The sequence below is a fragment of the Carassius gibelio genome, chromosome A8 (genome assembly GCF_023724105.1).
Source record: "Carassius gibelio isolate Cgi1373 ecotype wild population from Czech Republic chromosome A8, carGib1.2-hapl.c, whole genome shotgun sequence".
Taxonomy (NCBI): Eukaryota; Metazoa; Chordata; class Actinopteri; order Cypriniformes; family Cyprinidae; genus Carassius; species Carassius gibelio.
This window is the reverse complement of record NC_068378.1, coordinates 16,780,371-16,806,911: the sequence shown is the minus strand read 5'-3', so window position 1 is coordinate 16,806,911 and position 26,541 is coordinate 16,780,371. Positions and strand designations below refer to the sequence as shown.

Below are 26,541 nucleotides of genomic sequence, written 5' to 3'. Positions count from 1 at the left end.
TGATTGATGGCATGGCTTTTAAAAACATCTGCTGAAGACATTAATCAGCAATCTGCGATATCCATCTCAATTCGGGCAGCAAAATTGAAAAGAAACTGAAAAGAAAATTTAAAAGAAATTGAGCCAGACCAGCCAGAACCAAGGACAGTATAAATCCTCATGTCAGGAAGAAGAATGAGACACAATCAGACTCATCCGCATGTGCAAAGAAATGGCCTTTCTGACAGCAGGGGGAAAAAAGCATTAACAGAGCTCCAGATTTTAGCTAATGTCACCTCTCACTGCTTTGATGGGTTCATAGTGGAGTTTATTGATAAAAAATGTGGGAAACAACCTTATGAACTAAAAAAAACATAACTCGACCCCTTTGGACAGATCTGGACAGCATTGTGCATTTGAAAGGTAGGTAAGAATTTACTTTGCAATAGCCAAAAGGTATTTCATCAGAATTTGGACGGGATGGGATGCGCACACATTACGCGTCTGCTGACGTATGAGCGCGTTCGTGACTCATGCGTACACCTATAGTAATTTGCTCTCTGCCAATCGTGTAAGGAGAAATGAGATGCGCTTTGAATTTTAACCACTGGAGGACAAATCAAAGAAGGTCTGTCGCGGGAAACGCCCACGGATGTGTCTGCGTGACCCCAAAGTTACTATTTTGGGCTGATATTGAATACACAATAGTGCGCGGTGGGCTTTGCGTCAGGCAGCGCGCTCACTCACTCACTGATCATTTCTGGACAGGTTGAGTCGTGAGCGCGGAAACAGCACATCAAGTGTCTCAACGAGGACTCATTCTATGGGTGCCACCAAACTGAATCTTCAGGTTATTATCACTCATTGAGACCTACATGAGCACACTGGCATCAGATTCGGACTCTTCGACATCCAGTTAGGTGAGTGAGAGTCTTGGATTTGCTTCTTTTAGTAGGCTACCCGTCGTAATAAAAGCAAGGGATTTTTAATCGATGATTGCGTTGTGCCAGCTTATTGGTATTCCTCTCATGTATGAAGCGTTTCAGCACGCTGCACGTACTTCTTGTCGATAATTCACAGCAGCAATTACTGTCCAGTTGTGTGTAATTCACGAGGTTACTCATGTTATCAGAGGCTAGTCAGTTTTAGGTCAACCTGACACAAATATTTGACCTTGAGGATGCTGCACAATGCCTGGTCCCCTTTAGGTACATGATGACATTAAGCCCCGCGTGGTCCACGTGTTTATGTTTTTAAACTATAGTAAGCGTATTGCTCGTGTAGATTACTGTTGAAAGATCCGTGAATGAGGGAGTATAGGTGAGTGCTATCGTTGTCCGTGACCGCAGTCTGGAGCATCGGCAGGTGATGCTTTACTCCCAAATGAAAGGATGCACGTGATTTATTTAATTACATGACTTTTCTTTTCTTCTTTTTTTTTGTATGAAGTAAAATAATTATGTTTGAAAAGTGAATATAAAGGTAAAATTGTGAAAAATGTTAAAGTATGGAAGTTTGTATCAAGTTGACGCAGTTTGTCCTGCTCCTTCACTGACCTTCATAATAATAATTTCCACACCACATAGTTTGAGGTTTGATTCACACAAACTGTCTTTTTGTCACTGAACAGTCATAAGTAATAAACTTTAATAAACAGTAGAGTGATATATAATTACAGGAGTTATGTTTTGTTGTTGTACATCCGATACTGATCATACGATAACTCTCTGTTGCTGTCGTTACTTTTGTTCTCGAGCGTCTATTTAGCGCACTCTGACTAACTTGTACTGTAACTTTTTGTCATTACGGAAACGTTTTGTATAGGCCTATTTTTAGGGTTGGCAGGAATTTTTTTTTTTTCAAGAAATTATTTCTTCTGTTCGTTATAAGCCTGTATTTTAACGTTTTTTTTTTTTCAAATAGATTTTTTAAACAGTATATAGTACACTATTATTACTTCTCAAGAATTGCTTTCAGTGACAATATGTCGTTTTGTATATGAACCAAACGTTCTTATAAAAATGAATTAATCAATTAATTAATGTAATTGTAAAATTGATATTGTAGGCTACCACAATCCTATACTGTTCAACACTGCTACAGATGGTTGAAAAACATAACAACAAATATATAAGCTTCTCTTTAAATTGATGTTGTAGTGCAAAGCCAAAAACCAAATGGAATCATAAGATAAGATAAGCTTTAATAAATCTAATAATATTTCATAATATAATATAATAATATTTCAGCTTGAGTTATAAACTTTAACAGCCAACAGAACACTCAACAGGAAAAACTCATCTCTTGCGGACCAGAATCTCATCTTTTCATTTTCATGCTCTTGAAATTCAACTTTGGTCATTATGGAAACATTTAAAAACACAGTTGAAATATAGGCCTGTACATACATTTAAAATGAATACACATTAATTTGAGATGTATAATATAAAAAATAATTAGCAACATACTGTTAATAGATTTAAATTGCATATGATTGAATACACCAAAGGATATGTTAATCCCTCAAATGTCTTTTCTCATACCCAAAGAGGCTAATATATTTATTATCTCTGCAAATGGTTGTGTTTCCTTAACATTTTGTTCTCACACTGTAAGAGCCAAAACCTTCTTTATCTGTTTACAATATTTACACTATTGTAGTATAATTATTGTAGAAAGAATCTTTAAAAAAAAAAAAATACTGTACTACTCTTCTAGAAAATGAGAGCTTGACATTGCAGTCAGCGCATGGCTGTCCTCACATTTGCTGCAGTCACAACATGCACATTCCTTCATCCCTGCATTTTTCATCCTGGATAGCACTGGATAGATGGGCTGTCACATACTGTTCTGATACAGAGAGCATTCGGATTCAAATGAAGCAGAGACGTGAGAATTTCATCAAGCTCTATTGCCTAGCAACCCAATCAGATAAAATATTTACATTTCACATTATAACATGCAGTGGAATGAACAGGATATTTAGCTGTACAGACTAAAGTAACTAAGCTGTAACCATGCTGTTGGTAGGCTCTGATTGGCACCACATTTTATATTCTTGGACAAAATAGTAAAGAATGAATCACCACCAAGGAGAGTTAAGGTTGGGTGTGTTTGTTGAAGTCCTCAGCATCATCTGACCAAGCACATGAACTTTATTATGAGTGATCAGCGCCCTTGTGTTTAATGCACAGCAAAATGAGATTAAGCATAGTGTGAGCAGCAATCTTCAGGTCTAGTTTGCTTCCTACTGAAATATAATCCCTTCCATAATAATGACGTAGAACTGACCGCCCTGCTGCCCGGACAGGCTGTTTTGGACCTGAACACTGTGCAAAATTTCACAGTGAGTGCAAAAGTTCAAAACTCAGCGAGTGATGGTCTTTTGGTGGTCTGTCATCATTGACCATGTCACAAAAACAAAGCACTTGCTACTATCATTTCAAACCATGGTGATGTCTGCTCTTAAAAGTAACTGGATTCCTCCCCATATGGTTCCCCGGGGCAGATCTAGCCTTTTCGGAATACGGTTTTCATGGGCTGTGGGTGGGCATTGCCTAGTAACACATCAACATCTTGTGTCCTCTTGTATTTGAGATAAGCTGTGTAGATTTGTTTTCAGTGCCTCAGGCTGCTTCTCATTACAAAAGATAAACAAAAGTGGGAAGAGCAAAGATGGCAGCTTTGTTGCCACATTTCATATTCATTCAGGAGATAAAATTCTCAGCTCATGCTGCATGCATCTCCTCTCCCATATTTATGGGCCCTATGGTCGAGATTAAAAGGTAGTCAGTGGCTGCCTTTTTTAATCTCAGGCTGTTTTGCACAAATTTGATCTCTTATTTGAAAACTAAACTAACATTCTTTCCAATGGGCTTCTGATAATCACCTAATTAGACTAATTAAACTGCTCGTTTAGTGCAATGTATAACTTTACTGTTAAATATAAGTTAGCATGTTAATGGATTTACTTCCTTTTTAAGGAAGAAAGTACTGTGTACAAAATACTGCATTGGGTTTGGAATTTCATTTGGATGACACATATAGCATAAAATATGTGTCTGCCCCCACACACATTGTGTTTTCCACTACTGCATGAAAAATGCACTACAAATGCAAACCCCTAAACTCTATCCAATTCTGCAACTTTCTCCACATTTTACTTGCATATGTATCAAAGCAGTTTTTTGTCCCTATTGTTTGGTTGTCTTCTAATTAACTTATTGTCTTCTAATTTATGAATTAAGTTATAAATAAAAAATATTTTATTTTGAGCTTGAGCTTTGGTGATTAGGCTACTCTGACACTCTGGCATTTATTAATCATCTTATAATAATAATTTTATTTATAGATCAATTGCAGAATGATTGTATTTATATACAGTATACTGCCATTCAAAAGTTTGAGGTCAGTTTTATAAAAAAATAAATAATAAATATATCATTTTATTTAGCAAGGACTCATTAATATGATCAGTATGGCAGTAAAGACATTAATGTTACAAAATATTTCAATTTCAAATAAATGCTGTTCTTGTGAAATTTTACACAAACAACATTTTAAAACATGAAAATAATAAGAAATGTTTCTTTAATCAAATCAGCATATTAGAATGATTTCTGAAGAATGATGTAACACTGAAGACTGAAAATGTAGCTTTGCCATAACAGACACAAATACTGTATAAAAAATAATTTAAAAATATAGAAAACAGTTATTTGAAACTGTAATAACATTTCACAGTATCCCTATTTTTATTGCATTTTACATCAGTGGATTTTTTTTTTTTAATTTGCAAAAAGATAATATTGTACTTGGTTAATAAGCAGGCCTATGCTGTTCAAAACTTCTATGCAGAGGGTCAGAGAAATCCATCTGTTCTGCCAGTGCTAGCCTTGGCTTCCATTACAACAGATTGCTTAGCTTCTCATGCAATTAATTCTGTAGTCCAAAGCCAAAAACGAAAGTCAATTTTAAGTTTGTATTAATTGTATAATATTAAGAATGGGTTCTAAATTTCAACAACAAAGACAACACACATCAGAAAAAAAAAAAATGTTAAATGTAACACAAATGGTCGAGTTTTTGGATGATACTGTATATAATGACCCTAAGTCATATTGTTTTCATTTTTATGTTCTTTTCACAGGAGCACAAAGCTTTGTTGTCCAAACCTGTATCAAGACAAAGGGGCAGTTTTTGTGACCTCCATTCCACCCGGCTCTTCTTTCACACCTTTAATTGTCAGGATCAGCACAACAGGGCACAACCATGCCCAAGAGCAGTAAAGTGACTCAGCGCGAGCTCAGTAATGAGCATGTCACGGAGTCTGTGGCTGACCTCCTGGCGCTGGAGGCTCCCATGGACTACAAGAGCAGTCAGATGAGCATGAACATGGCAGGAGGCGGCCCTCCGCCCATAGGCAAGCCAGACATCTCTCCTGACCTTGAAGACGGTCGCCCTGCCTGGAACAGTAAGCTGCAGTACATCCTGGCCCAGGTGGGCTTCTCAGTGGGCCTGGGTAACGTGTGGCGTTTCCCTTATCTTTGCCAGAAGAATGGAGGAGGTGAGTTACTTATTAGTGATGTGCACTCATAACTTTTACGAGGTTTATGGAGAGTTAAGCAAAAAATTTATATTTCTGTTAATCTACATTTCTTCTATAGTACACAAAGGGAGAAATATGGTCACTCTTTTACATGAAGTTATAATGAATGGAGACAGAAAAGCACTAAAAAGTATCCTAAATGTTTTGTCAGGTAGTGCTTTGCACAGATTTATTCTATTAGATGAACACTAAAGCAAAAATCAGTGGGTTTAATATTTAATAAATAAGCATCCAATGAGATGCTCATAAATAAGTCATTAAGAGCACTAATTTACAACTTAAGCAGTGTTGCACCGTTAAACCTGGCAATACATTTTGGTTTTAGTATGGCACCAGCCTTTTAGGGCTCCTAGTATAAGAACTAAATCTATACCCAAAGGTAAAATCCCAATTACATTTGCTCTGTGAAATTTTGCATGTGAAATCCACTCATTCCAACATGAAGCTGAACAATTGGGGGTTTCATGTAAAATAAATCCCCACACAGATTATGTTTAAGTTGGTCAAGTCAATTTGCTGCACTGACCAACAGAAAGCTGCTTGGTTTGAAAGTGACTTCTGTGTGAGTAGTGCTTCATACATTGCTTCACAAAATGTAATGTCCTCCTTAATTTATTTATTTGTTTTTGTAGTTAAAATGTTGTTGCATTTAGTTCCTTCATAAGGAAATAAAACAAATACTTTGTAAGCATATAACATCCAAAACATATGTGCATTCATAAAGATAAGTAAGAGGTTGATTTCAGCAGCGGTGCACACACATATTGTGTATTCCACAACTGCATCAAAATGCACAACAAATGCAAACCCTCTTTTCTTGTGAACAAGAGCTAGGAGACATGTCAACATTTATAGTAAAAAACTTAACTTAAACATTTAATATAATGTAATCTTGTGGAGTATTTTTTTTGTTCTTGTCTTTTTGGAGCTTGATAGCCTTATTCTTTATTCATTAGACATCCTTATTTTCTTTCATTATATAGAAAACCGTGGCCATGTTTTTATTTATTTTATTTTTTCTCAAAAATATTTTGTGTTTCATGAAGACAAAGTCATGCTTGTTTGGAACGGCATGCAAATGAGTACATGTATATTTTACATTTTACATTTTTTTGTGATCTATCCCTTTAACGTTTTCACTATTTTTTATTAAACTTTTAAAATTTATCAAATTTATCAAATTTCCACTGAGACAGGCTTTTATGGGTCAGTTGAATGCCTTGTGTGCTGTGGTCCCTCTAAACTTATTAAGCTGACAGTACCAGCGTGCGTTATTATTTCTGGTAGTGTGCGTTTAATTTTCTCGCTGTCACTTTCTCTTATCTGCATGGACTATTATTCATTGTTTATATGTTACTTTAATGTGAAATGTACTGTTTCATGCTGTTTCACGGTCTCTGGTCAGAAATTTGGAGTAAATTGATTTCAGGTAATGGAAATTAATGGTTTGTTTCAGAAATCAATGAGCAAAATAACATACTATATTTTATATATATATATATATATAAAAAAAATGACCATGAGGTAAAATGTAAAAAAAAAAAAATGTCATACTCTATTTTGATAAGATTGATAAGATATTAAGACAAGTACATTTATATTTAGGTATATTTAGAATTACAGTAGTTACTGAAAAACAAGAATATATATACACACACATAATATATAAAAAATGCAAATATATAAAGAAAATGTTTTTGCAGTGCGTAATTGAATGCAAATTATCTACTAATAGATTTATAATGAAAATATTATCAAATTGCAAAGACAAACATCTTTGTTTGAAAAAACAAGCTTCTTAAAAGATGGACATAAAAATGTTGGGCATTTTAATGTTATCTGAAAAGTGAAACCTGATACCTTAATTAGATCATCATATCTAGTCCTTGCTTGTCTAGCAATTATAAATGTTTCCCAGAAGGCCTTGTTTCCATATGCACCCTTGCTCTCTCCAGCTTCTTCCTCTCATCTGTCTGTCCCTCCCTTTCTCTTTCCTCCCATCTCCTCTTTCTATGCAAGACCTGCTGTCTCCTTTTCATCAGTCGTATGCATAAATAAAGCCCAGACAAAAAGCCTCAAAATCGAACACAAAGAAATGCTGTAATCAAACTGATAACAAGCAGTCAGTCATCATAAACCGAGGCCAAGGGAGGGCAGTGCTGTGATCATCCATGGCTCTAATTACACTCACTAGTCTCCAAAGCGGATGGGTTTGTGGTCATCCGCCAGCAGCACTGTGCACTCCACATCTACAGAAGAGGTTGTTTTCAGATTGTTCTTTGACTTCAAATACAGGCTGCTCTGCTCAGACCAAACTCTTCATCACCATGGAGCTGGTTTGACGTCAGGGCTCGGCAGCATGACTTGCTGTTTTATTCTGTTGTCTGTCTGTTCATTCATGCCTATTGAGGCTCAGACTGTCATTAGCCTATAGCAGATACCATCTGCAGCATCTGGGTGCTTCAAATTTATCAAGAAAATGTAGGGAAAACAAAACATAACAAAGGTGTGAAAATAATAAAGCTTTGTACTTGCTCTTGCTCTGCTTGAAAATATTTGATTTTAATTGAACCCATATTGTATCATAAACAGTGAGTTAAATATTTCAGAATATGGTGTGACGGATCATATATTTTGTTAAAATATATAGTTCTCTACAGGAAAATGTTTATATTTATTACAAATCATTAGTTCAGTGAAATCAAGTATTCTTGAAATGTAATCAAAAGAGAAGTATAACCAGTGAATCCAAATATAGCGCAGTTATGGAAATCTAGTTTTTAAGTCTGTCCAGTCAACTGCACTACTTTTGCAATATTTTGACCTGAATTAATGTTCTGTTCTATTTACTTCCTTTTTCCCTGCAGTAGATGAACAGTCCTAGTACTTGACGTCTTTATAATATATCTATTGATCAAAAATATATAGAAATATCAGTATATATATGTATTTACACACACACACACACACACACACATATATATATATATATATATATATATATATATATATATATATATATATATAATATCAAGGATATCTTTAAAAAATGATTAAATATTGTCTTTTGACTCAGTTGTGAATCTCTGTCACTCCATATTATTTAACGTCTTACAATATAATGTTTCTTGTAGTTAGGTTAATCTATGACGTAAATGAAATCAAAACATTACAAAATATATAAACGTGACCTTTATATGCATTAATATTAGAGAAAATAGTGTTGCTAAAAACACGTTTATAGGATTTACTTCAGTTAAATTAATATCAATATATGAAAATATGAGGAAAAACATCCCAGGCAGTCATATAACATTTTTAGATGCAATCACTCATATGAATTCTACTCTGTGTTCTGTTTAATTAGCAAGAAACATATTTTAAGACAATTAGCTATTTGTATGCATATGAAAAAAGAAAAAGTGCAAAGAAAAAAAAAACATTCTGAAAGAATAAAGTGAGTTTAGTGTGCACTAGCTTGATTGATCTTGGGCTATTGGTTGGTCATTAAAGACACTGTTGTAAGGACATTACTCTGTGTTTACAAGTGTCGCTGTCTCTCTTTTCAGGTGCCTACCTTGTTCCATACTTCATCCTTCTAATCCTTATTGGCATCCCACTTTTCTTCTTGGAGCTGGCGGTTGGCCAGAGGATCCGTCGAGGAAGCATAGGAGTATGGAATTATGTTTGTCCACGACTTGGTGGCATTGGAGTGTCCAGCCTGATGGTGAGTGGATGATCTTCTGGTGAAACTAGGGGACTGAAACACAAGACAGAAATGAGTGACTGAGATCATCTTGCTTCATTTGGTTTATGTATAAATCAGGGAATCAGTTGTGTGTGAAAATGGTTGTGTTTAAATTGCTGACTTTAATGACATCAACTTGTGAGTATCTGGTTTATGTCAGCTCAGACTGTGATTGATTGACTGTGATACAGTTTGAGATTCTAGTTCATATGCTAATGTTTTGTTGAAAAGGGGTCACAAAACAATGTGAAGCCTTTGTGTTCCAGACCAATAAGCAATTTCACTGTTCTGAAGGCCCTAACTGAAGCATTTATTTTTGACGAGTCACTAGCCTAAAAGTGATCAGCCATTCTGTGCTGAGTCATCCTTTACTAGACTCGGTGCTCTGATCAGTTTAATATGAGCACAGTCACATAACGTTTCAGATGGGTATTGATCTGAAAATATGATGATATATGATACAATGGTGTTCTTTTGCATTTTGTTTTTAGAAACTTTTGCATTCTCTTATTACAAATTATATTATAAGCATAATAATTTTATTATATTATTAGAAATATTTATTGTCCATTAAATATAATTGTATTGAATTATAAAAAAATAAAAATAAATTATTTAATGTTATTTGTATTTAATTCTATAAAATTATTTATTATAATATTAAATGTTCTGTTATTCAAGATTCATTTAATTGAAAATTAACATGTCCAGAATGTATTTTGTATTGTGTTTAGTGTTCGGTATGTAGTTTGAATGAGACTGCTGGATTCATTGACTTCAGACTGGGAATCAACCTTAATTGTGTTAACCTTCTACATGAAGGCAATGAAAAAATATGCAAGGAAAGCCATTTTGATATCATGGGCCTTTAAATAAAAGAGCCCCACAGTTAAAATGACTGTTAAGGAATACTCAGGAACTATATGTGGCTGTTCTGCTGCAGCCGCTTCTATTAATACCCATGAAGTGCTTCAATTATTCACTAACTCAATGTGCTGTGGACCTGTGACGTTGCAAAGAACCATTACTGACCTGTAACAGACCGCAGGGGAAAAATCAAGAGATAGATTTGCTGTTAACAGGCGCAAGTTGCTAAACCCTGAACATACATGCTATTTCAGCACACAGAACACATTCACTTGTGTTCAAATTCTATATTTGGACAGTATAAATGAAGTAATGCTATTGAGTTTTAGGAGTTAAAAGACTTTATGCATTAAGTCATCTGATCATATATCAGATGAGACTCCAGGAGCCAGACTTTTGACTATCAGCACAGTAGGGAAATACCGGTATCAAATTTTCCTGTTGTGATTATTTGCTAATGCTTTTATCACGGTATACGGTATTATCGCTGTATTGATATTTCGTTTAAAAAAAGTGGTCTTATGGGTTAAATAACTTTTTTTATAACAAAAATTTTCAGTAAAGCAATACAGAAAAATATATAAAGTTAAAAAGGTTGACACAGATTAAAGTGCAAAAGAACTATAAAGACTCATACTGTAGGTATAATTTTACAGTAAGACCTCATTAGTTAACCTTAGTTAATGCCTTAACATTCACAATGAGCAATAGTTACATTTGCTACAGTAGTTATTAATCTTTGTTAAAAAATTCAAGTCTTAGGTCAAGTTAACTCATTAAATAACACAGTTGCAACTTTCAATTTTAACAAAGTGTTATTAAATATTGGAATACCTAAGATGAATGAATGTTCAGAAGAATTTTTCATTGGCCGTTTATGTTAACTTATGAATTAACTAATGTAAATTGTGAATGAACAATAAAGAATCAAAACACTTTCAGTCAATATCTAGGGCATGTTGTAGTCCAAATTAAAATGAAAAATAGGTTTGAAAATAAATAGTCTATTAAGTCTAACTTTTTAAGTATTTGGCGCTGTGATGAACACCATAGTGAATACATAAATCTGAATGGCTATTTAAAATTATTTAAATATATTTTAGAAAGTAGTGCAGCTGCTTTATTTATGGGGTTTCCAGAGTTAGGGCTAGATTTTCTGCAGTTTAGTGTCATCTGCTGTCAGCGAGTGAATGCGCTTTCATTCAGCGAGTCTCTCACATGTTCCCCATGTGCTTCTCATGCATGCTTGTTTACATCAGAGTGCACACGCGTCTTTCAAGTAGCATACAGCGGTGTTGTGCATTTTGACCAGTTGATGGGAATAGTATTCTTAAAATGCATCCCAAATTCTGAATCATTTCTAATATATAATTATTTACAGTATTTAGAAGTGCCCACGATAACAATATTGTGCATATTCATTACCGTGATATATAACATTACCGAATACTGGCACATGTCTAAAGCACAGTCAGGTGCACATCTTTGCTTATACAACTGTGAGGAAGAGCTACCCTGACTGACATGTACTGTAAAATGACTGACCACAACAATACCAACAATGCAACAAAAATGTACTAAACTGGCATGTAGGCATGTTGCAGTCATAATTTCTGTTTGTCTAATAAGTAGCTAATGGTATAAGTAAAGAAAACCTTCCCAGAAGATTCCCAGAAGGTGCCAGACAGTTAGATTGGATGTTGCCACCTATGTTGCTATTTTCAGTGCACATTATGACTCAAATGTTCAGTAAATGGTCTAAGGTCAGGCAAAATGAGCCGTAGACTAGATGAGATCTTGAGAGAAAGTTTTGGTCAGTTTTACCCCTTTAAGTATCATTTGTTTTTTCTTTCTCTCATTCTGCAGGTGTGTGGTTTTGTGGGTCTGTACTATAATGTGATTATCGGCTGGAGCATCTTCTACTTTTTTCAGTCGTTTCAGTATCCTCTGCCCTGGAGCGAATGTCCTATCAGGAGGAATGGCACCCAAGCCAGTGAGTGATCTGCAGTTTCTCACATAATGACTATAAAGATAGGTCACACTCAAAGCTGTAGAAATTTGAGGTATCATCCATTAATTGCATGCAGACATAATGAAAGAGTTTTGTTTTTATACCTAACAACAGATGCCCTTGATAAAGTTGCAGTCTGTTATGCGTCAGTATTTGCTGCTCTTGGTGACTTGTAGCATTGCGGTCTTTCTTAAAGTATATTCCACCCTATACACATAATGCACCTCGTCACATTTCCTATATGTTTTCCCTGAGCCTCGTACTCAAGGGCATGTTGTGTGTTTTAAACTTCCCAGCATGCCCTGCAGCAGCGACCCCTGGTCAATAAGTAGAAAATAAACTAGACAGAGACTGAGACCTGCAGTCAGTCTCACTCATTGTTTATGTCCAAATAAAACCCAAAACCATAATAATCTAGCATAAATTCAAACTCTATTTGGACATTCTTTATGTTTGTGGTCTTTATGTATTACAAACTTTAAAGAATTGCTGTACATGCCAAATCATATTTCTTGGGTCCAGTTTTATTTACATCTTTCTCTGATACGCTACTGTGCTGTTAGAAGCAGTATTTAGAGATCCCCATAGAAGTGTCTGGCAGTGTCCTCTGCTGAAAATACTGGCAGGTCACCAGCATATGTTATGTTTTGGATGCTGGTTTTCCCACCATGTTATTTAACTGTATATGAATTCAGACTTTGGAGCCTTATGAATCAGAATATAATCCTAAGAAATACAAGCTGATCTACATCAAAGTAGGAATAGGAATATTAATAGACATGGATTTAATTTTGTCCCTCTGGTTTTCTTTGTCTGGTTAGTTGTGGAGCCGGAGTGTGAGAAGAGCTCAGCAACCACGTACTTCTGGTACCGCGAGACCCTGAACATCACCAGCACAATCGCAGACAGCGGGGGGCTGAACTGGAGGATGACTCTGTCGCTGCTGGCTGCCTGGATAATTGTCTGCCTGGCTGTCATAAAGGGCATTCAGTCTTCTGGGAAGGTGAGGTAGAGTTGCTACTGTGAGATAATGAAATGAGAATCAGCTTAGTTGAGAAAAACATCAATTTTCGGATAGCTTGAAGGCACAATCTGCAGATGCTGGGTTATCAAGCACTTCTGAACAATTACACAGTCACGATGTGCAATTATGATTATTTTCTCAGAGTGGAACATTTATTTTCTCCTTGAAGCAAGGTATGATGGTGCAGTTTTAGCAAACACAGTTTGTACAGAGAAATACCTGTTTACCGGCTGTTTAAAAATATCTTTTTTAAACAACTAGGATTACAATTTGAAGAATATTAATCATATTTATAATGTGCTAAATGTAGGTCCTGTTGTAATAAATAATAGCAAAATCATAAATGCACAGTTGGTTTCTAAGAAATGTCAATGTCATGCCAAAAATCACTGTAAAACATTTGACCAAAACACAATTACAATTGTTACACCGTGTTTGCGCAGGTGATGTACTTCAGCTCTCTATTTCCATACGTTGTGCTCTTCTGCTTCCTGGTGAGAGGGATGTTTCTTAAAGGAGCAGTAGACGGCATTGCTCACATGTTCACACCCAAGGTAAGCCAAGTCTACAACGTGCGCTGATTTTAAACACACGTGATATTTAGGCTATCCGGATAAGGATTTATTTCTTTGAGACTAAGGGACATATTTCAAGCGACGTAAGCAAAGCTTAAAGATGGAGGAGTCAACAGTGTAAAGAGAAAATTTATCTGGCTAAAAATTGCGACTTGTCGGGTGCAGTGGTGGACAGTAACGGAGTAGCTTTACTTCGTTACTGTACTTAAGTACATTTTTCAAGTATCTGTACTTTACTTGAGTAATTTTATTTTGAGTAACTTTTACTTTTACTTCACTACATTCCGAAGCATAAAATCGTACTTTTTACTTCACTACATTTCATAAAACATATCGTTACTCCCTATAATATCACGTGCTCCGAGACGCAGAAGCGGTGTCTGATTCATCATGAATGAACTGAGTCTTTTCAAAATAAACTTAAATCGGATCGCAAATTGCACCAAACGATTCGTTTAGGAATTAGAATGATCCGATTGCAGCTGTTCTGGAGTCGACCACTCACTGATTCAAATGAACCGTTTAGTGCGAGTCTCCAGAAGTAAGAACCGGGAGATCTTGTGAGCGCGCGTGCGTATGATGTTGCTAAAAGTAAGTTATTAATGTCGAAATATTGGATTAATTATTGTAACTGAAAATCATATTTAGGTCAAAATTTTCAGTTGTTTGGGAACTAAATCCGTTGTAAAGAGAGATCTATTTAAGCCCACTGAAATGCTCGAGTGCAGACACATCAATTTTAGGTTAAAAAATAAAATAAAAAATAAAATAAATAACACAGATTAAATACAATAACTCATGCACGTTCAAATCCCCCGCTGCCATAATGTTAACAGTTTTATTAAAATGTCCTATGTGACGTCTGTTTTTATATTGTTTATCAACAGTAACGTTATACATATGTATATTGTTTGGATTAACTAGACGAGTAGACAGACATGAATGTCTATTCATAACAATACTGGAAATAAGTAAATTTTGTTAGCTGATGCTAACTGTCTAACTAACAAGCTTGTTGGTGCTAAGTTGAGGTAATTTTTATAAATAATGTCCAAATATTTTTATTCAACCACCTATATATATATATATATATATATATATAGAGAGAGAGAGAGAGAGAGAGAGAGATTACATCTGGGTAGAAAAGAAAGGATGTGACGTTCAGAACATGGTAACTACAGTAATTATTAAAGTGGGAAGAGATGCACCCTGTTTGGCCAGGGTAATTTTTAAACCATAGACAAGGTTTGAGAAGGAAAAAATCATTATGAAAATATAATTATATTTTCCTTAATGTTCTTCCTAACTTCAGGTCTTATTATCATGTCATATATAAAGTTACAGTACAGACCAAAAGTTTGGACACACTTTCTCATTCAAAGAGTTTTCTTTATTTTTATGACTAAGAAAATTGTAGATTCACACTGAAGGCATCACAACTATGAATTAACACATGTGGAATTATATATGGAATTATATTAATAACAAAAACTGAAAATATGTCATATTGTATTCAAAGTAGCCACCTTTTGCTTTGATTACTGCTTTGCACACTCTTGGCATTCTCTTGATGAGCTTCAAGAGGTAGTCACCTGAAATGGTCTTCCAACAGTCTTGAAGGAGTTCCCCGAGAGATGCTTAGCACTTGTTGGCCCTTTTGCCTTCTGTCTGCGGTCCAGCTCACCCCTAAACCATCTCGATTGGGTTCAGGTCCGGTGACTGTGGAGGCCAGGTCATCTGGCGCAGCACCCCATCACTCTCCTTCTTGGTCAAATAGCCCTCGATGCCTTCAGTGTGACTCTACATTCTTCATAGTCATGAAAATAAAGAAAACTCTTTGAATGAGAAGGTGTGTCCAAACGTTTGGTCTGTACTGTAACTTTGATGTTCTGTAAAACAAACTTTAAATTACTTTGTTCTTATTGGTGAAAAACAGATGGTCAACTCTGTTTTCTCTCAGGTACATCACAGTGTAAGCTTCACAGTGAACATTACTCTCATCAGCGTAGTCCATATCAATAACAAAACAAAAATATATCTTGACTCCATATAGTGGTTATTTTGGAAAAAATCCTGGGTATTTTGAGCAGTAGGATTATAAAAAAATATGTGCTAATATAACATTAAATTAAGTAGCCTATATAAAATTGCAAACATCTATCTTTCAGTACTTTTTTACTTAAGTACATAAACAATTGAGTACTTTTGTACTTTCACTTGAGTAAGATTGAAAAAGGAGTACTTTTACTTTTACTGGAGTAATATTTTACTATACGTATCTGTACTTTTACTCAAGTACTTGATTTGTGTACTTCGTCCACCACTGATATATATATATATATATATATATATATATATATAAAATATAGTTTACATCTGGTTAGAAAAGAAAGGATGTGATGTTCAGAACATGCTAACTACAGTAATTATCAGTGGGAAGAGATGCACCCCGTTTGGCCAGGGGTGTTTTTATTCCACAGACAAGATTTGAGAAGGAAAAAAATCATTATCTTTATTTACATTTTTTTTTTTTTTCGTAAAATGTTCTTCCTAACTTCAGGCCTTATTATCATGTCATATATACAGTACAGACCAAAAGTTTGGACACACCTTGTCATTTAAAGAGTTTTCTTTATTTTCATGACTATGAAAATTGTAGATTCACAGTGAAGGCATCAAAACTATGAATTAACACATGTGGAATTATATATGGAATTATATACATTTCAAAAAAGTGTGAAACAACTGAAAATATGTCATATTGCAGGTTCTTCAAAAAAGCCACCTTTTGCTTTGATTACTGCTTTGCACACACTTGGCATTCTCTCGATGAGCTTCAAGAGGTAGTCACCTGAAATGGTCTTCCAACAGTCTTGAAGGAGTTCCCCGAGAGATGCGTAGCACTTGTTGGTTCTTTTGCCTTCAGTCTGCGGTCCAGCTCACCCCTAAACCATCTCGATTGGGTTCAGGTCCGGTGACTGTGGAGGCCAGGTCATCATCACTCTCCTTCTTGCTCAAATAGCACTTGATGCCTTGAGTGAGACTCTACAATTTTCATAGTCATGAAAATAAAGAAAACTCTTTATATGAGAAGGTGTGTCCAAACTTTTGGTCTTTACTGTAACTTTGATATTCTGTAAAACAACAAACTTTAAAATACTTTTTTCTTACTGGTGAAAATCAGATGGTCATCTCTGTTTTCTCTCAGGTACATCACAGTGTAAGCTTCACAGTGAACATTACTCTCGTCAGCGTAGTCCATATCAACAACAAAAATATATCTTGACTCCATATAGTGGTTATTTTGAAAAAATCCAAGGTATTTTGAGCAGTAGGATTATAAAAAGAATATGTGCTAATATAAAATTAAATTAAGTAGCCTATATAAAATTGCAAACATCTATCTTGCAGTACTTTTTTACTTAAGTACATAAAAACTCGAGTACTTTTGTACTTTCACTTGAGTAAAATTGAAAAAGGAGTACTTTTACTTTTACTGGAGTAATATTTTACCATATGTATCTGTACTTTTACTCAAGTACTTGATTTGTGTACTTCGTCCACCACTGGTCGGGTGTTGGGACTCCTTGTGGTGGAGGTGGGATATTTAATCAAATTCACATTATGAAGAATGATTGGATTAGCTTAATCAAATATTATAAACAATTGAAGGCTTTCAGCTATGTTGGCACTTATTTGGCACTGTTCATTTAAAATTTGAATCAAATACTGTAAATGTAATTTAAAAAAAATGTATGTAATTTTAGCTAGAGATCATGTTGGAGCCGCAGGTGTGGCGTGAAGCTGCCACTCAAGTCTTCTTTGCTCTTGGTCTGGGATTCGGAGGAGTCATCGCGTTTTCCAGCTACAATAAGAGAGACAACAACTGCCATTTTGATGCCGTTCTGGTCTCCTTTATCAACTTCGTGACCTCTATTCTGGCTACACTCGTGGTGTTTGCTGTGCTGGGTTTCAAAGCCAACGTCATGAACGAGAAATGTGTGGTGGAGTACGTATGACCCCCTAATATATCTGTGTTTTTCTCTCATAAAAGGATCATTTTTGTGATTGGATTAAGTTACACTTTGCATTGTGAAACAATACCTATGCTTAATTCTTTAAATCTAAATGTGGAAGCTGGATTTGGAGGTCATCCGGCAGCCTCATGTCTGTGTTGTTCTCCTGAAGGAATGCTGAAAAGATTCTGGGCTACTTGAACTCAAATGTGCTGAGTCAGGATCTGATCCCTCCTCATGTCAACTTCTCCCACCTCACCTCGTCAGAGTATGCCGAGATGTACGGCGTAATAAAGATTGTGAAAGAAGACAGTTTTGCGCAGCTGGGACTGGAGCCGTGTCTGCTGGAGGATGAGCTCAATAAGGCAGGTGTTCAGCCCATGAGCTGTCTTCATTCACAGGTTTCAGCTGAGCCATTTAGCATGAATTAAACCAAGCTCAATAGAAAAGCATTTACATTATTATTATGTATTTTACTAATTCATAATACTATGGAATGTATTTTACAGGTTCAAGCTATTTAGGATCTTTTTAACAAACTTAATTTAAAAAATAAATATTTTCGTAGGGATATGTGTTTCCAGTTTAGCTTAGTTTTGGCAAAATAAACTTTACATTCATTAATCTGTCCATTTATAGGGGAAAAAATTGTGTGTACAGTTCTAAAATTAAGAAGGAAAAAGGAATCGGAGCAAAAGTATGCTCCCTTTTAGTATAGCTTTTTGATTTCTAGTTTATTTTCAGTTTGTCCTTTCAGTTTAGTTTGTTCATCTTTACTCTATGACTGTTAGCTTTAGTGTTTCATCATTTCACTTTATTTTAGATGTAATATTTTTGTGTTTAGTGTGCTAAATGTTATTTAATTACTGGGGTTACATTTCTCAGGGCCGTCTGGGGGTATCTTGCGGTATTTGTATTTATAAAAGCAGGGTATACAATTTAAAATCTTTATTTTATATCAAAAAAATTAAAATAAAAATACATTTTAAAATGTTTTATTATTCGATTTTTAAAGGAGTCTGTTTTTATCATCATGTTTTTCTCTAACATCAGGCTGTTCAAGGCACTGGTCTGGCTTTTATTGCCTTCACCGAGGCCATGACCCATTTCCCCGGTTCTCCCTTCTGGTCGGTCATGTTTTTCTTCATGCTGATAAACCTGGGCCTGGGCAGCATGATCGGCACCATGACTGGCATCACCACACCGATTCTGGATACTTTCAAAATTCGGAAAGAGTTCCTCACAGGTGAGAGCTCCTGGTTTCTTTATTTTTGTCCCATTTCTTAATCTGAAATTAGTTTATTTCATTATTCTTATTTTCCAGTGGATATTATAATATAATTATGGTGATACTGGGCCACTTTAAGGTGGTGCTGAGTAACCTGTATGATCTTATTTTTCCCCCAGTGGGCTGCTGTATTGTGGCTTTTTTGTGCGGTTTGCTGTTTGTCCAGCGTTCAGGGAACTACTTTGTTACCATGTTTGATGACTATTCTGCCGGTTTGCCCCTCACCATTGTGGTGATCTTGGAGAATGTCTCTGTAGCCTGGATCTATGGCACTAAAAGGTGGGCAAATTCACTTATTATGCTTGTGAAGTTCTCTGGCAATTTGCTTCAAGAGCTACTTAAAATAGGACTGACATTAGATCTCCTCCTTGTCTGTTCTTGCCAATGCCAAAGATAGTCTCCATGCAGTTGAGTTTATTTTTTGCCTTGTGTCTGGTATTATTGATCAGTCCTGTAATTCTGCATGCTTTTCGGTGTTCATCAGGTTCATGCAGGATCTGGAGGACATGCTGGGTTTCAGACCGTGCAGTGTTTACTTCTATCTATGGAAGTATGTGTCTCCAGTGTGTCTGCTCATACTGATTTCTGCCTCTGTGGTAGAGATGGCCATCAGCCCTCCGGGATACAATGCATGGGTGCAAGACCTGGTTAGTTACACACTAGTCTGTCTAGTCTTTTTCTCGCTCACATTCTATTCCTATTGCCCTAGTTTATATCAATACCCCTAGTCTACATATATGGGTCAGTTTCCCCTCTTTACTATCTGTATATGCAGTTGCATCTATACAGTGTCCAAATTCAGATATATATACACTTATTTTCAAAAGTTTGGGTTTGGTAAGATTTAAAAATTAGTCTCTTATGCTCAGAAAGGCTGCATTTATTTGATCAAAGTTACAACAAAAACAATAATATTGTGAAAAAATAATTACAATTTAAAATAAGTTTTTACAGGATTCATTAATGAATAGAAATTTATCTGAATTTATCTGAAATATAAATTTTTGTATCATTATAAATGTTGTCACTGTCACTTTTGATCAATAGAATGTATTTTTGCTGAATACAATTATTAATCTCTTTTAAAAAATCTTTTTTTAAAAATCACAATTTTTGAACAGTGCATGTATTTCAATAAGGAAGTTAGAAATAAATTACATTTAAATCATAAATTATTCAAGGACTTTAATATTATTTAATAATCGATTCTATTTAACCATTTCTTTTCTCTCCATCTCTCTATAATCAGGCCATGGAGAGGTTTCAGAGTTATCCTCCTTGGGCACTAGCCATGTGTTTTTCTCTGATCATTGTGGCCATGCTTCCTCTTCCATTGGTCTTTCTTGCCCGTCACTTCAACTGGCTCCCAGACGGCTCCAACAAGTTGTCCGTCTCCTACCGCAAGAGCCTTACAAAGGAGGCTTCCACCCTGGAAGATGAGACGAGGTTCATCCTTGGGAAGAACCCCAGCGAAGCCCCTTCTCCCATGCCCAGTCACCGGGCCTATCTGGGTCCTGGCAGCACCTCTCCTGTGGAGCTCATCACCAACTCTACCTCCATCAGCGGCTACGGCAGTGGTTACCAGACTAACCCTGCTCCTCCCAAATCTGAGTCATGATCCTCCAACCCACCAACCCGAGACTGAGACGGAAAGAGAAAGAAGATGTTGTACAGATGAGTGAGAAGGTCCTAGTGTTGGTCACACCTTAACCCAAGCCATTCCAAGAAGCAGGACAACAAGAAAACAAAGACACAGAGATCCTTCCTTTTCCCCAACAAGAAAGGTCCCTTGAGCCCAATTGTTCATACGGACTACAGATGTTGGTCTGAAGGTGAAAGAGAGCCTGAAGCTTTCAGATCAGAATGTAGGGTGGCTTACTTGGTGAGTTGGTAAGTTATTTTTCACACACAGATAATTAATGTCAACTCTTCAGGTCTGGTCTCTGTGATTCGTTCGGGGTCATAGGGTTGGTATCACATCCCTCTCTGTGAGTTCTGAGGTAATAGTTGTCGCTCAGGTTAAGGTGTTACCAATGCTGCTGAACTCCAGACATCTTACAAAATGTATAAGAGATGCCATGCAAGGGATTTCATTTAAACTCATCTTTAGAGCTCATAAAGGGAGTCAACTCAGAAGGACTCAGAATAACTAACGCTTTCACTTCTTATAATGAGCCCTCGAGTGGATATTATGTAAGAGTCACTGTTAAAGACAGACCACCTGAGAGTAGAGTGAACTGATATCTTGATTTCGGGTACTGACGGAAGTACATCTTCATTTAATACGTTTTCTTGGTTATAGACTTTGCACATTAACAGTCTGTCATGTCCACATCTCAGCACAAGAGGACGACATATATGTATTCAAACACAAAGCACATACGTATGTAGTCTCAATGCAGTATCAAACATGAAGTATAAGTGTCAGGTTCAGGCTGTTTTTGAAACTGGATTTATCTCTTTTTAAGTTTATGTTCAAGTTTTTTTTAATGATGGAAACAAATGTGACTGCCTGATGAGAGGTGATTTCCACAGAGCACAAGAAATGACTATCCAGGATGCAATAAGGGGTACGGTTTGAGCCAAGTAAACTCCACCAAGCACAATAACTACATCTTAATAAATTACACATGAATTGAATGAGAACAACTTTTATTTAATTTCAATGTCAGCAGTGGCAATAATAGTATGAATTGTAATGAATTGTGTGGCATTAGCTGCAATTGTGAGGTTTACTTAAAGTTATCTTGCTTGGTGGAGGCTAACTATTTTAGGTCTATATAGTTATCCCAAGTGAAATTTATGATGAAGATGATAAGCTCCAAATAGGGAATGGTGCTGCATGGGTAAGCATATGAGACTTTCAAAGACTTTCAAAAATTATGTGTGATACAGCGGGGAAAAGTATTTTTATTTGATTATTTGATTTCCTGCTGATTTTGTTAGTTTGCCCAATTACAAAGAAATTAATGATCTGTAATTTTCATGGTAGGTTTATTTTAAGTATAGAGACAGAATCCCAGCCAAAACATCCAGAAAAAAAATACATTAAAGGTTAGAAGTTGATTTGCATTTCAGTGAGTGAAATAAGTATTTGATTCGCTACCAAATATTTTCCGCACTGTATTTGTTGCATTTTCTTTCCTTTTTACTCTCTAAAAAAATACACTACACAGGCCATGGAAAATATATATTTAGTTTAAAAAAGTGATTTTAAAAGATTGCTGCAATTCAACCTGATGTAGAAAAACAGTTAAGCTTCTTTATAAAGTAACATACATTGAACTGGAAGAAGAGGACCAGTTTTATTGAGGAACCAAAGTATAGTAATGAAAAGTAGTGAATATTTAAAGACTGCCTAATGTGATTGAGATTTGCTGCCGTTAAAAGCTCACTGCCTAATAACCTGTAAACCTAACATACTCTCCTAATTACTGTGGTTTATGTGCTCATAACAGATGCACTGGTTTTAATGAATGTGGTTCATTTTCAGTATTTATTCCATTAAGAATAGATTCAGAGAGGGCTAGAGGGCTGGAGAGCAGACAAAGTGTGAAGGAGAGTAGGACAGGAGTTGTGGGTCTTATTGAAATGATGAGTACAAAGGCAAAGCTTTTGATCATCCAGCTGCTTGTAGCTTTCGAGTCTATCATAAAGGCTGCTGCGGTAAAAATAGACATGGACTAGGCTGGTTACCCAGGGGAACCTGTGTCAGAAACAACACGGCTGCATGTTAATGAGTCCTCCTTAGGTGTGTGTGTGTGTGTGTGTGTGTGTGTGTGTCGAGGAGGGGTTTCAAGATGTTCCTAAAAGGCTGTGGTTGCTAGGGAGTAGGGACACAACAAGGGTCTTTTAGGAACATCTTGAAACCCCTCCTTGACAAGAAAAATCTCTTCATGGTCACTGGAAGTGGTACAGGTACTGGGACTGTCAAGCTTTTTAAAAAAAGACAAGAAACCTAAAAGTTGTCCATTATTTTCTCAAGCTGCTTTGTAAAAGAAACTAACAATTTTCACCTCCATTAAGGTGCTTCTTTCAAATGTGATGTTTAGGAGATTGACGGCTCCGGTCCCCATTCACTTTCACTGGTCATGTTGGTTTTCCCACACGTTCTTTTGAGTCACACGAGTTTGAAACAAAATGAGAAACGAGTCAATGATGATGAATGAGTTTTCCATTTTGGGTGGACTTTGAAAGAGCCCACACCTTTTCTGCACTTGCTTGCCTGATTGTGCCGTCAGTCACTGAAAGAGACTGAGAAATATGTGAAGCCATCCCTCTAGACAAGAATTACTAAAGTGGTCTCGTGCATTGAGCCTGCCCTTATCACAGATGAGATGGGACTGAAAGAGCACTTGATTCATAAATCAGGGAAGATTTTAGAATTTCACAAACACATTTTTTTTTGTTGTAGTGTGTCGTTGTCTAGTATGTGGTAAAGTACGTTAATGTTAACGTTGCTCCTGCAATTGCACAATATTGTCGCAAGATGTCGCTGTTTGCTGTTGATTAGTGTGTTGAAGTCTCTGTGCTCCTCCCACCCCTCCGCTGAGCACAGCTGGTGCCTCTCATTATTACTTATACTCAAAGGTTAGTGTGACACATATATAGTTTTTTTGTTGTTGTTGTTGTTTGCTTGTGACAGTTGTGCACTTTACCTTCTCTAGACAAGAGGCCCCAGAGCTGCATCTCACAAGCACAACACCACAGTAGGATTGTTTATACTATACTGACAAACAGAGGCGACTTCAACTGGTTTATTTAATAATGATAATAATAATAATAATAATAAATAAAAAGCCATTAAAACAAAGTTTCAACTTGTGACATCTCACACTGAAATAATATTGAAAAAATAATAATCCACTGAGCCACAACAGCTCGTATAGTTTAACAGCACCAAGTTACTAACAAGAAGAGACATAGAAAAGAGAGGAGAGTACAGCTGTCCAGTCAAAATCTCCTCTGTGGGCAGCTCGAATATGAAACTGTACATCAAGGATCTTCAACGGCGGTCCACTTTTATCAGAACTACTATTCCTTTTTTCTAAAACTTTTTAGGTAGAAAACAGAAAGAGACCAGAGTGCACCTTTAATGGACTGCATTAGTACAAAGCCAAGCACAACATTCAGCAGCAGATGCACATTGCATGATCTGAACATGCATTAGAGTGCATAATACAGAAGTTAAAATACTTCCTCTGCCTTTTTTTGGCTTGTAAGTAATATTCATATCACTCTAAATCTGATTTACACTGATAAGCACATCCCTCTCTATATATGATGCTCACAGATGGTGGTAATAGATTACAGTTGTACATCCTGCAGTGATGACATGCAGCAGGAACTCATTAATAAATAACCGCAGATACCCTTCATAGCTTGCGTTCACTACAATCTTACCAGATACTGATCAGACTCGACTACTGAGATTAATCCAATAAATGTCTTCGACAATCTGAAATCATGTTGCACACTTTTATCTTTTTGAAGCACAGACACAACTGCACTTTCATTTTGCCCTGAAAACAATGAAAACTGCATCTCTGAGACCTCTTGAAAGGAGATTGATTCTAGTGTAAACGCTGAGCCATATTTTAGCTGATGAAATGTACAAGCAGCATCTCTTTCTTTTTCAAGAGGTGCTGGAGGCCATAATGTTTGGGAGCGGAGTGCTAAACTGTATATTTATGTATATTTGTGATTCTGGATATTATATCTGTAAATATCGGTGTACATTTTGTGAAACGAGCGCTGAGAAATCTATGAAAAGCAAACAGGTGAATTCTTGTAACACTGATGTGTATGATATTGTTGTACAGTTAAAAGTGTAGAGTATTTAATTATTTTGTACATTGTGCAATAGTGTGTGTGTGTGTGTTGTATATGGGGGTAGTGTCTATTGTATTATTTATGTGTATGTGTGTTAAAAAAAAGCTGTTTTATTTTTGCTATTTTGATGTTGTGAGTCCTTTACCTCCCTTAATTCACCTCCAGCTGAGTTTTGGTTCCTCTGTGAACACGACTCGCTTATTTGTGTGTTCATGCCGCAAAAGATTGTTGGTTAGTGCACAGAACTAAAGTTTTCTTTTATGCTTTTAATGTAAACTTTGGTTTAAATTTGACGTGGATGTCAGCTTATCATACAGACCGCACCTTCTGTAAGCTCCTCTAGCATTAGTATCCGCAGTTTTATCGTTTGCTGCTTCTAGGTTGCGTCAAAAGTCAAAATGTTCACACACTTTTTACGTTTAGTCCAACTATATTCAGCACAATAATTTTTAGTAGTGTTAGATTATAGTAACACACACTTAGCTAGGACATTTCCGCACTTTGTGTCTAAGGAGGAAAGTCAAAAATAGAGTACTAATGCACTCTGGAAGTGCTATTTTAATCATTAGAAATATACTTGATGTGAATGTAAATGTATTTTTAATCCCCCAAAGTACTGTAAAGATCATCCACAAATCATTTATTAAGGTGGGCACCTATGAAACGTGTTCCAGTCTACACTTCTGTGCTGTACTAGTCGTAGATTTATAAGCAATATTTCTGCAGGCATTTACTTGGTTTGGACGTTGGTCAGATGGTCCGTGAGGCCACAAGAGCCGCTGTAACTCTGAGAGTAGCAGCATTGGAGGACTTCACTGCTGAAGAAGAGCAATGCTCTTAAAACTTTAGTCAAACCCTGTTCTGTTGGGTAATAGCACATTCAGATCACTAGTCACAGTATACTGTTAGCTATACAAGGACTATTTTAATGTCTCTTAGTCAGTGTCATTGATATTGTACAGTATTTCCAATTCACTTGGGAGAACACAGTTATGAATATTGAATATGGACCATCACAAAAACGAACAATAAAAAGTTGGTTCTCTCGCTGCAATGTGTGTTTGTTCTTTGAAATGCAACTAATCATATTTTTTTTTCAATCACAATATTAAAAAGATGACAAGTGGCCTGGGCATCCGTGTGTTTTAGCTTTGGTGTGTGTCTCCTGTGTTGAGCGTTGGCTTAATAAAATCAATTTTGGGGGCAGTATGATTTCTTGAAAGAAATAAATACTGGCATTCAGCAAGGACACATAAAATTAATAAAAACTGTCAGGAAAGACATTTAGAATGTTACAAAAGATTTCAATTTTAAATAAATGCTGTGCTTTGAACATTTTAATTCATCAAAGAATCCTGAAAAATATTCCTGTACCCACAAAAACATTAAGCAGCACAATCATTATTTATAACGATAATAAATATTATTTGAGCACCAAATCGGCATGAATGATTTCTGAAGGATCATGTGACACTGTAATGACTGATGAAATCACCTAAAAATACATTTAAAAATACATGAAAATAGAAAACAGTTATTTTAAATACTTTTATTTAATTTTCAACATTTCTTTAAATAAATATAATTTTTACT

At 35.9% G+C, this 26,541-nt stretch overlaps 1 protein-coding gene across 1 annotated transcript; it reads left to right on the top strand.

The window, feature by feature from the left end:
• The first annotated feature begins 554 nt into the window (after positions 1–554).
• On the top strand, positions 555–26,002 carry LOC128018653 (sodium-dependent neutral amino acid transporter SLC6A17-like). The gene is made up of 12 exons (XM_052604307.1): positions 555–899; positions 5,129–5,545; positions 9,157–9,314; positions 12,069–12,195; positions 13,035–13,216; positions 13,681–13,791; positions 17,580–17,821; positions 18,001–18,193; positions 18,882–19,074; positions 19,236–19,395; positions 19,601–19,763; positions 20,366–26,002. The coding sequence occupies exons 2-12, from the start codon at positions 5,251–5,253 to the stop codon at positions 20,732–20,734; spliced, it is 2,193 nt and encodes a 730-aa protein (XP_052460267.1). The 5' UTR covers positions 555–899; positions 5,129–5,250; the 3' UTR covers positions 20,735–26,002.
• Positions 26,003–26,541: the final 539 nt, after the last annotated feature.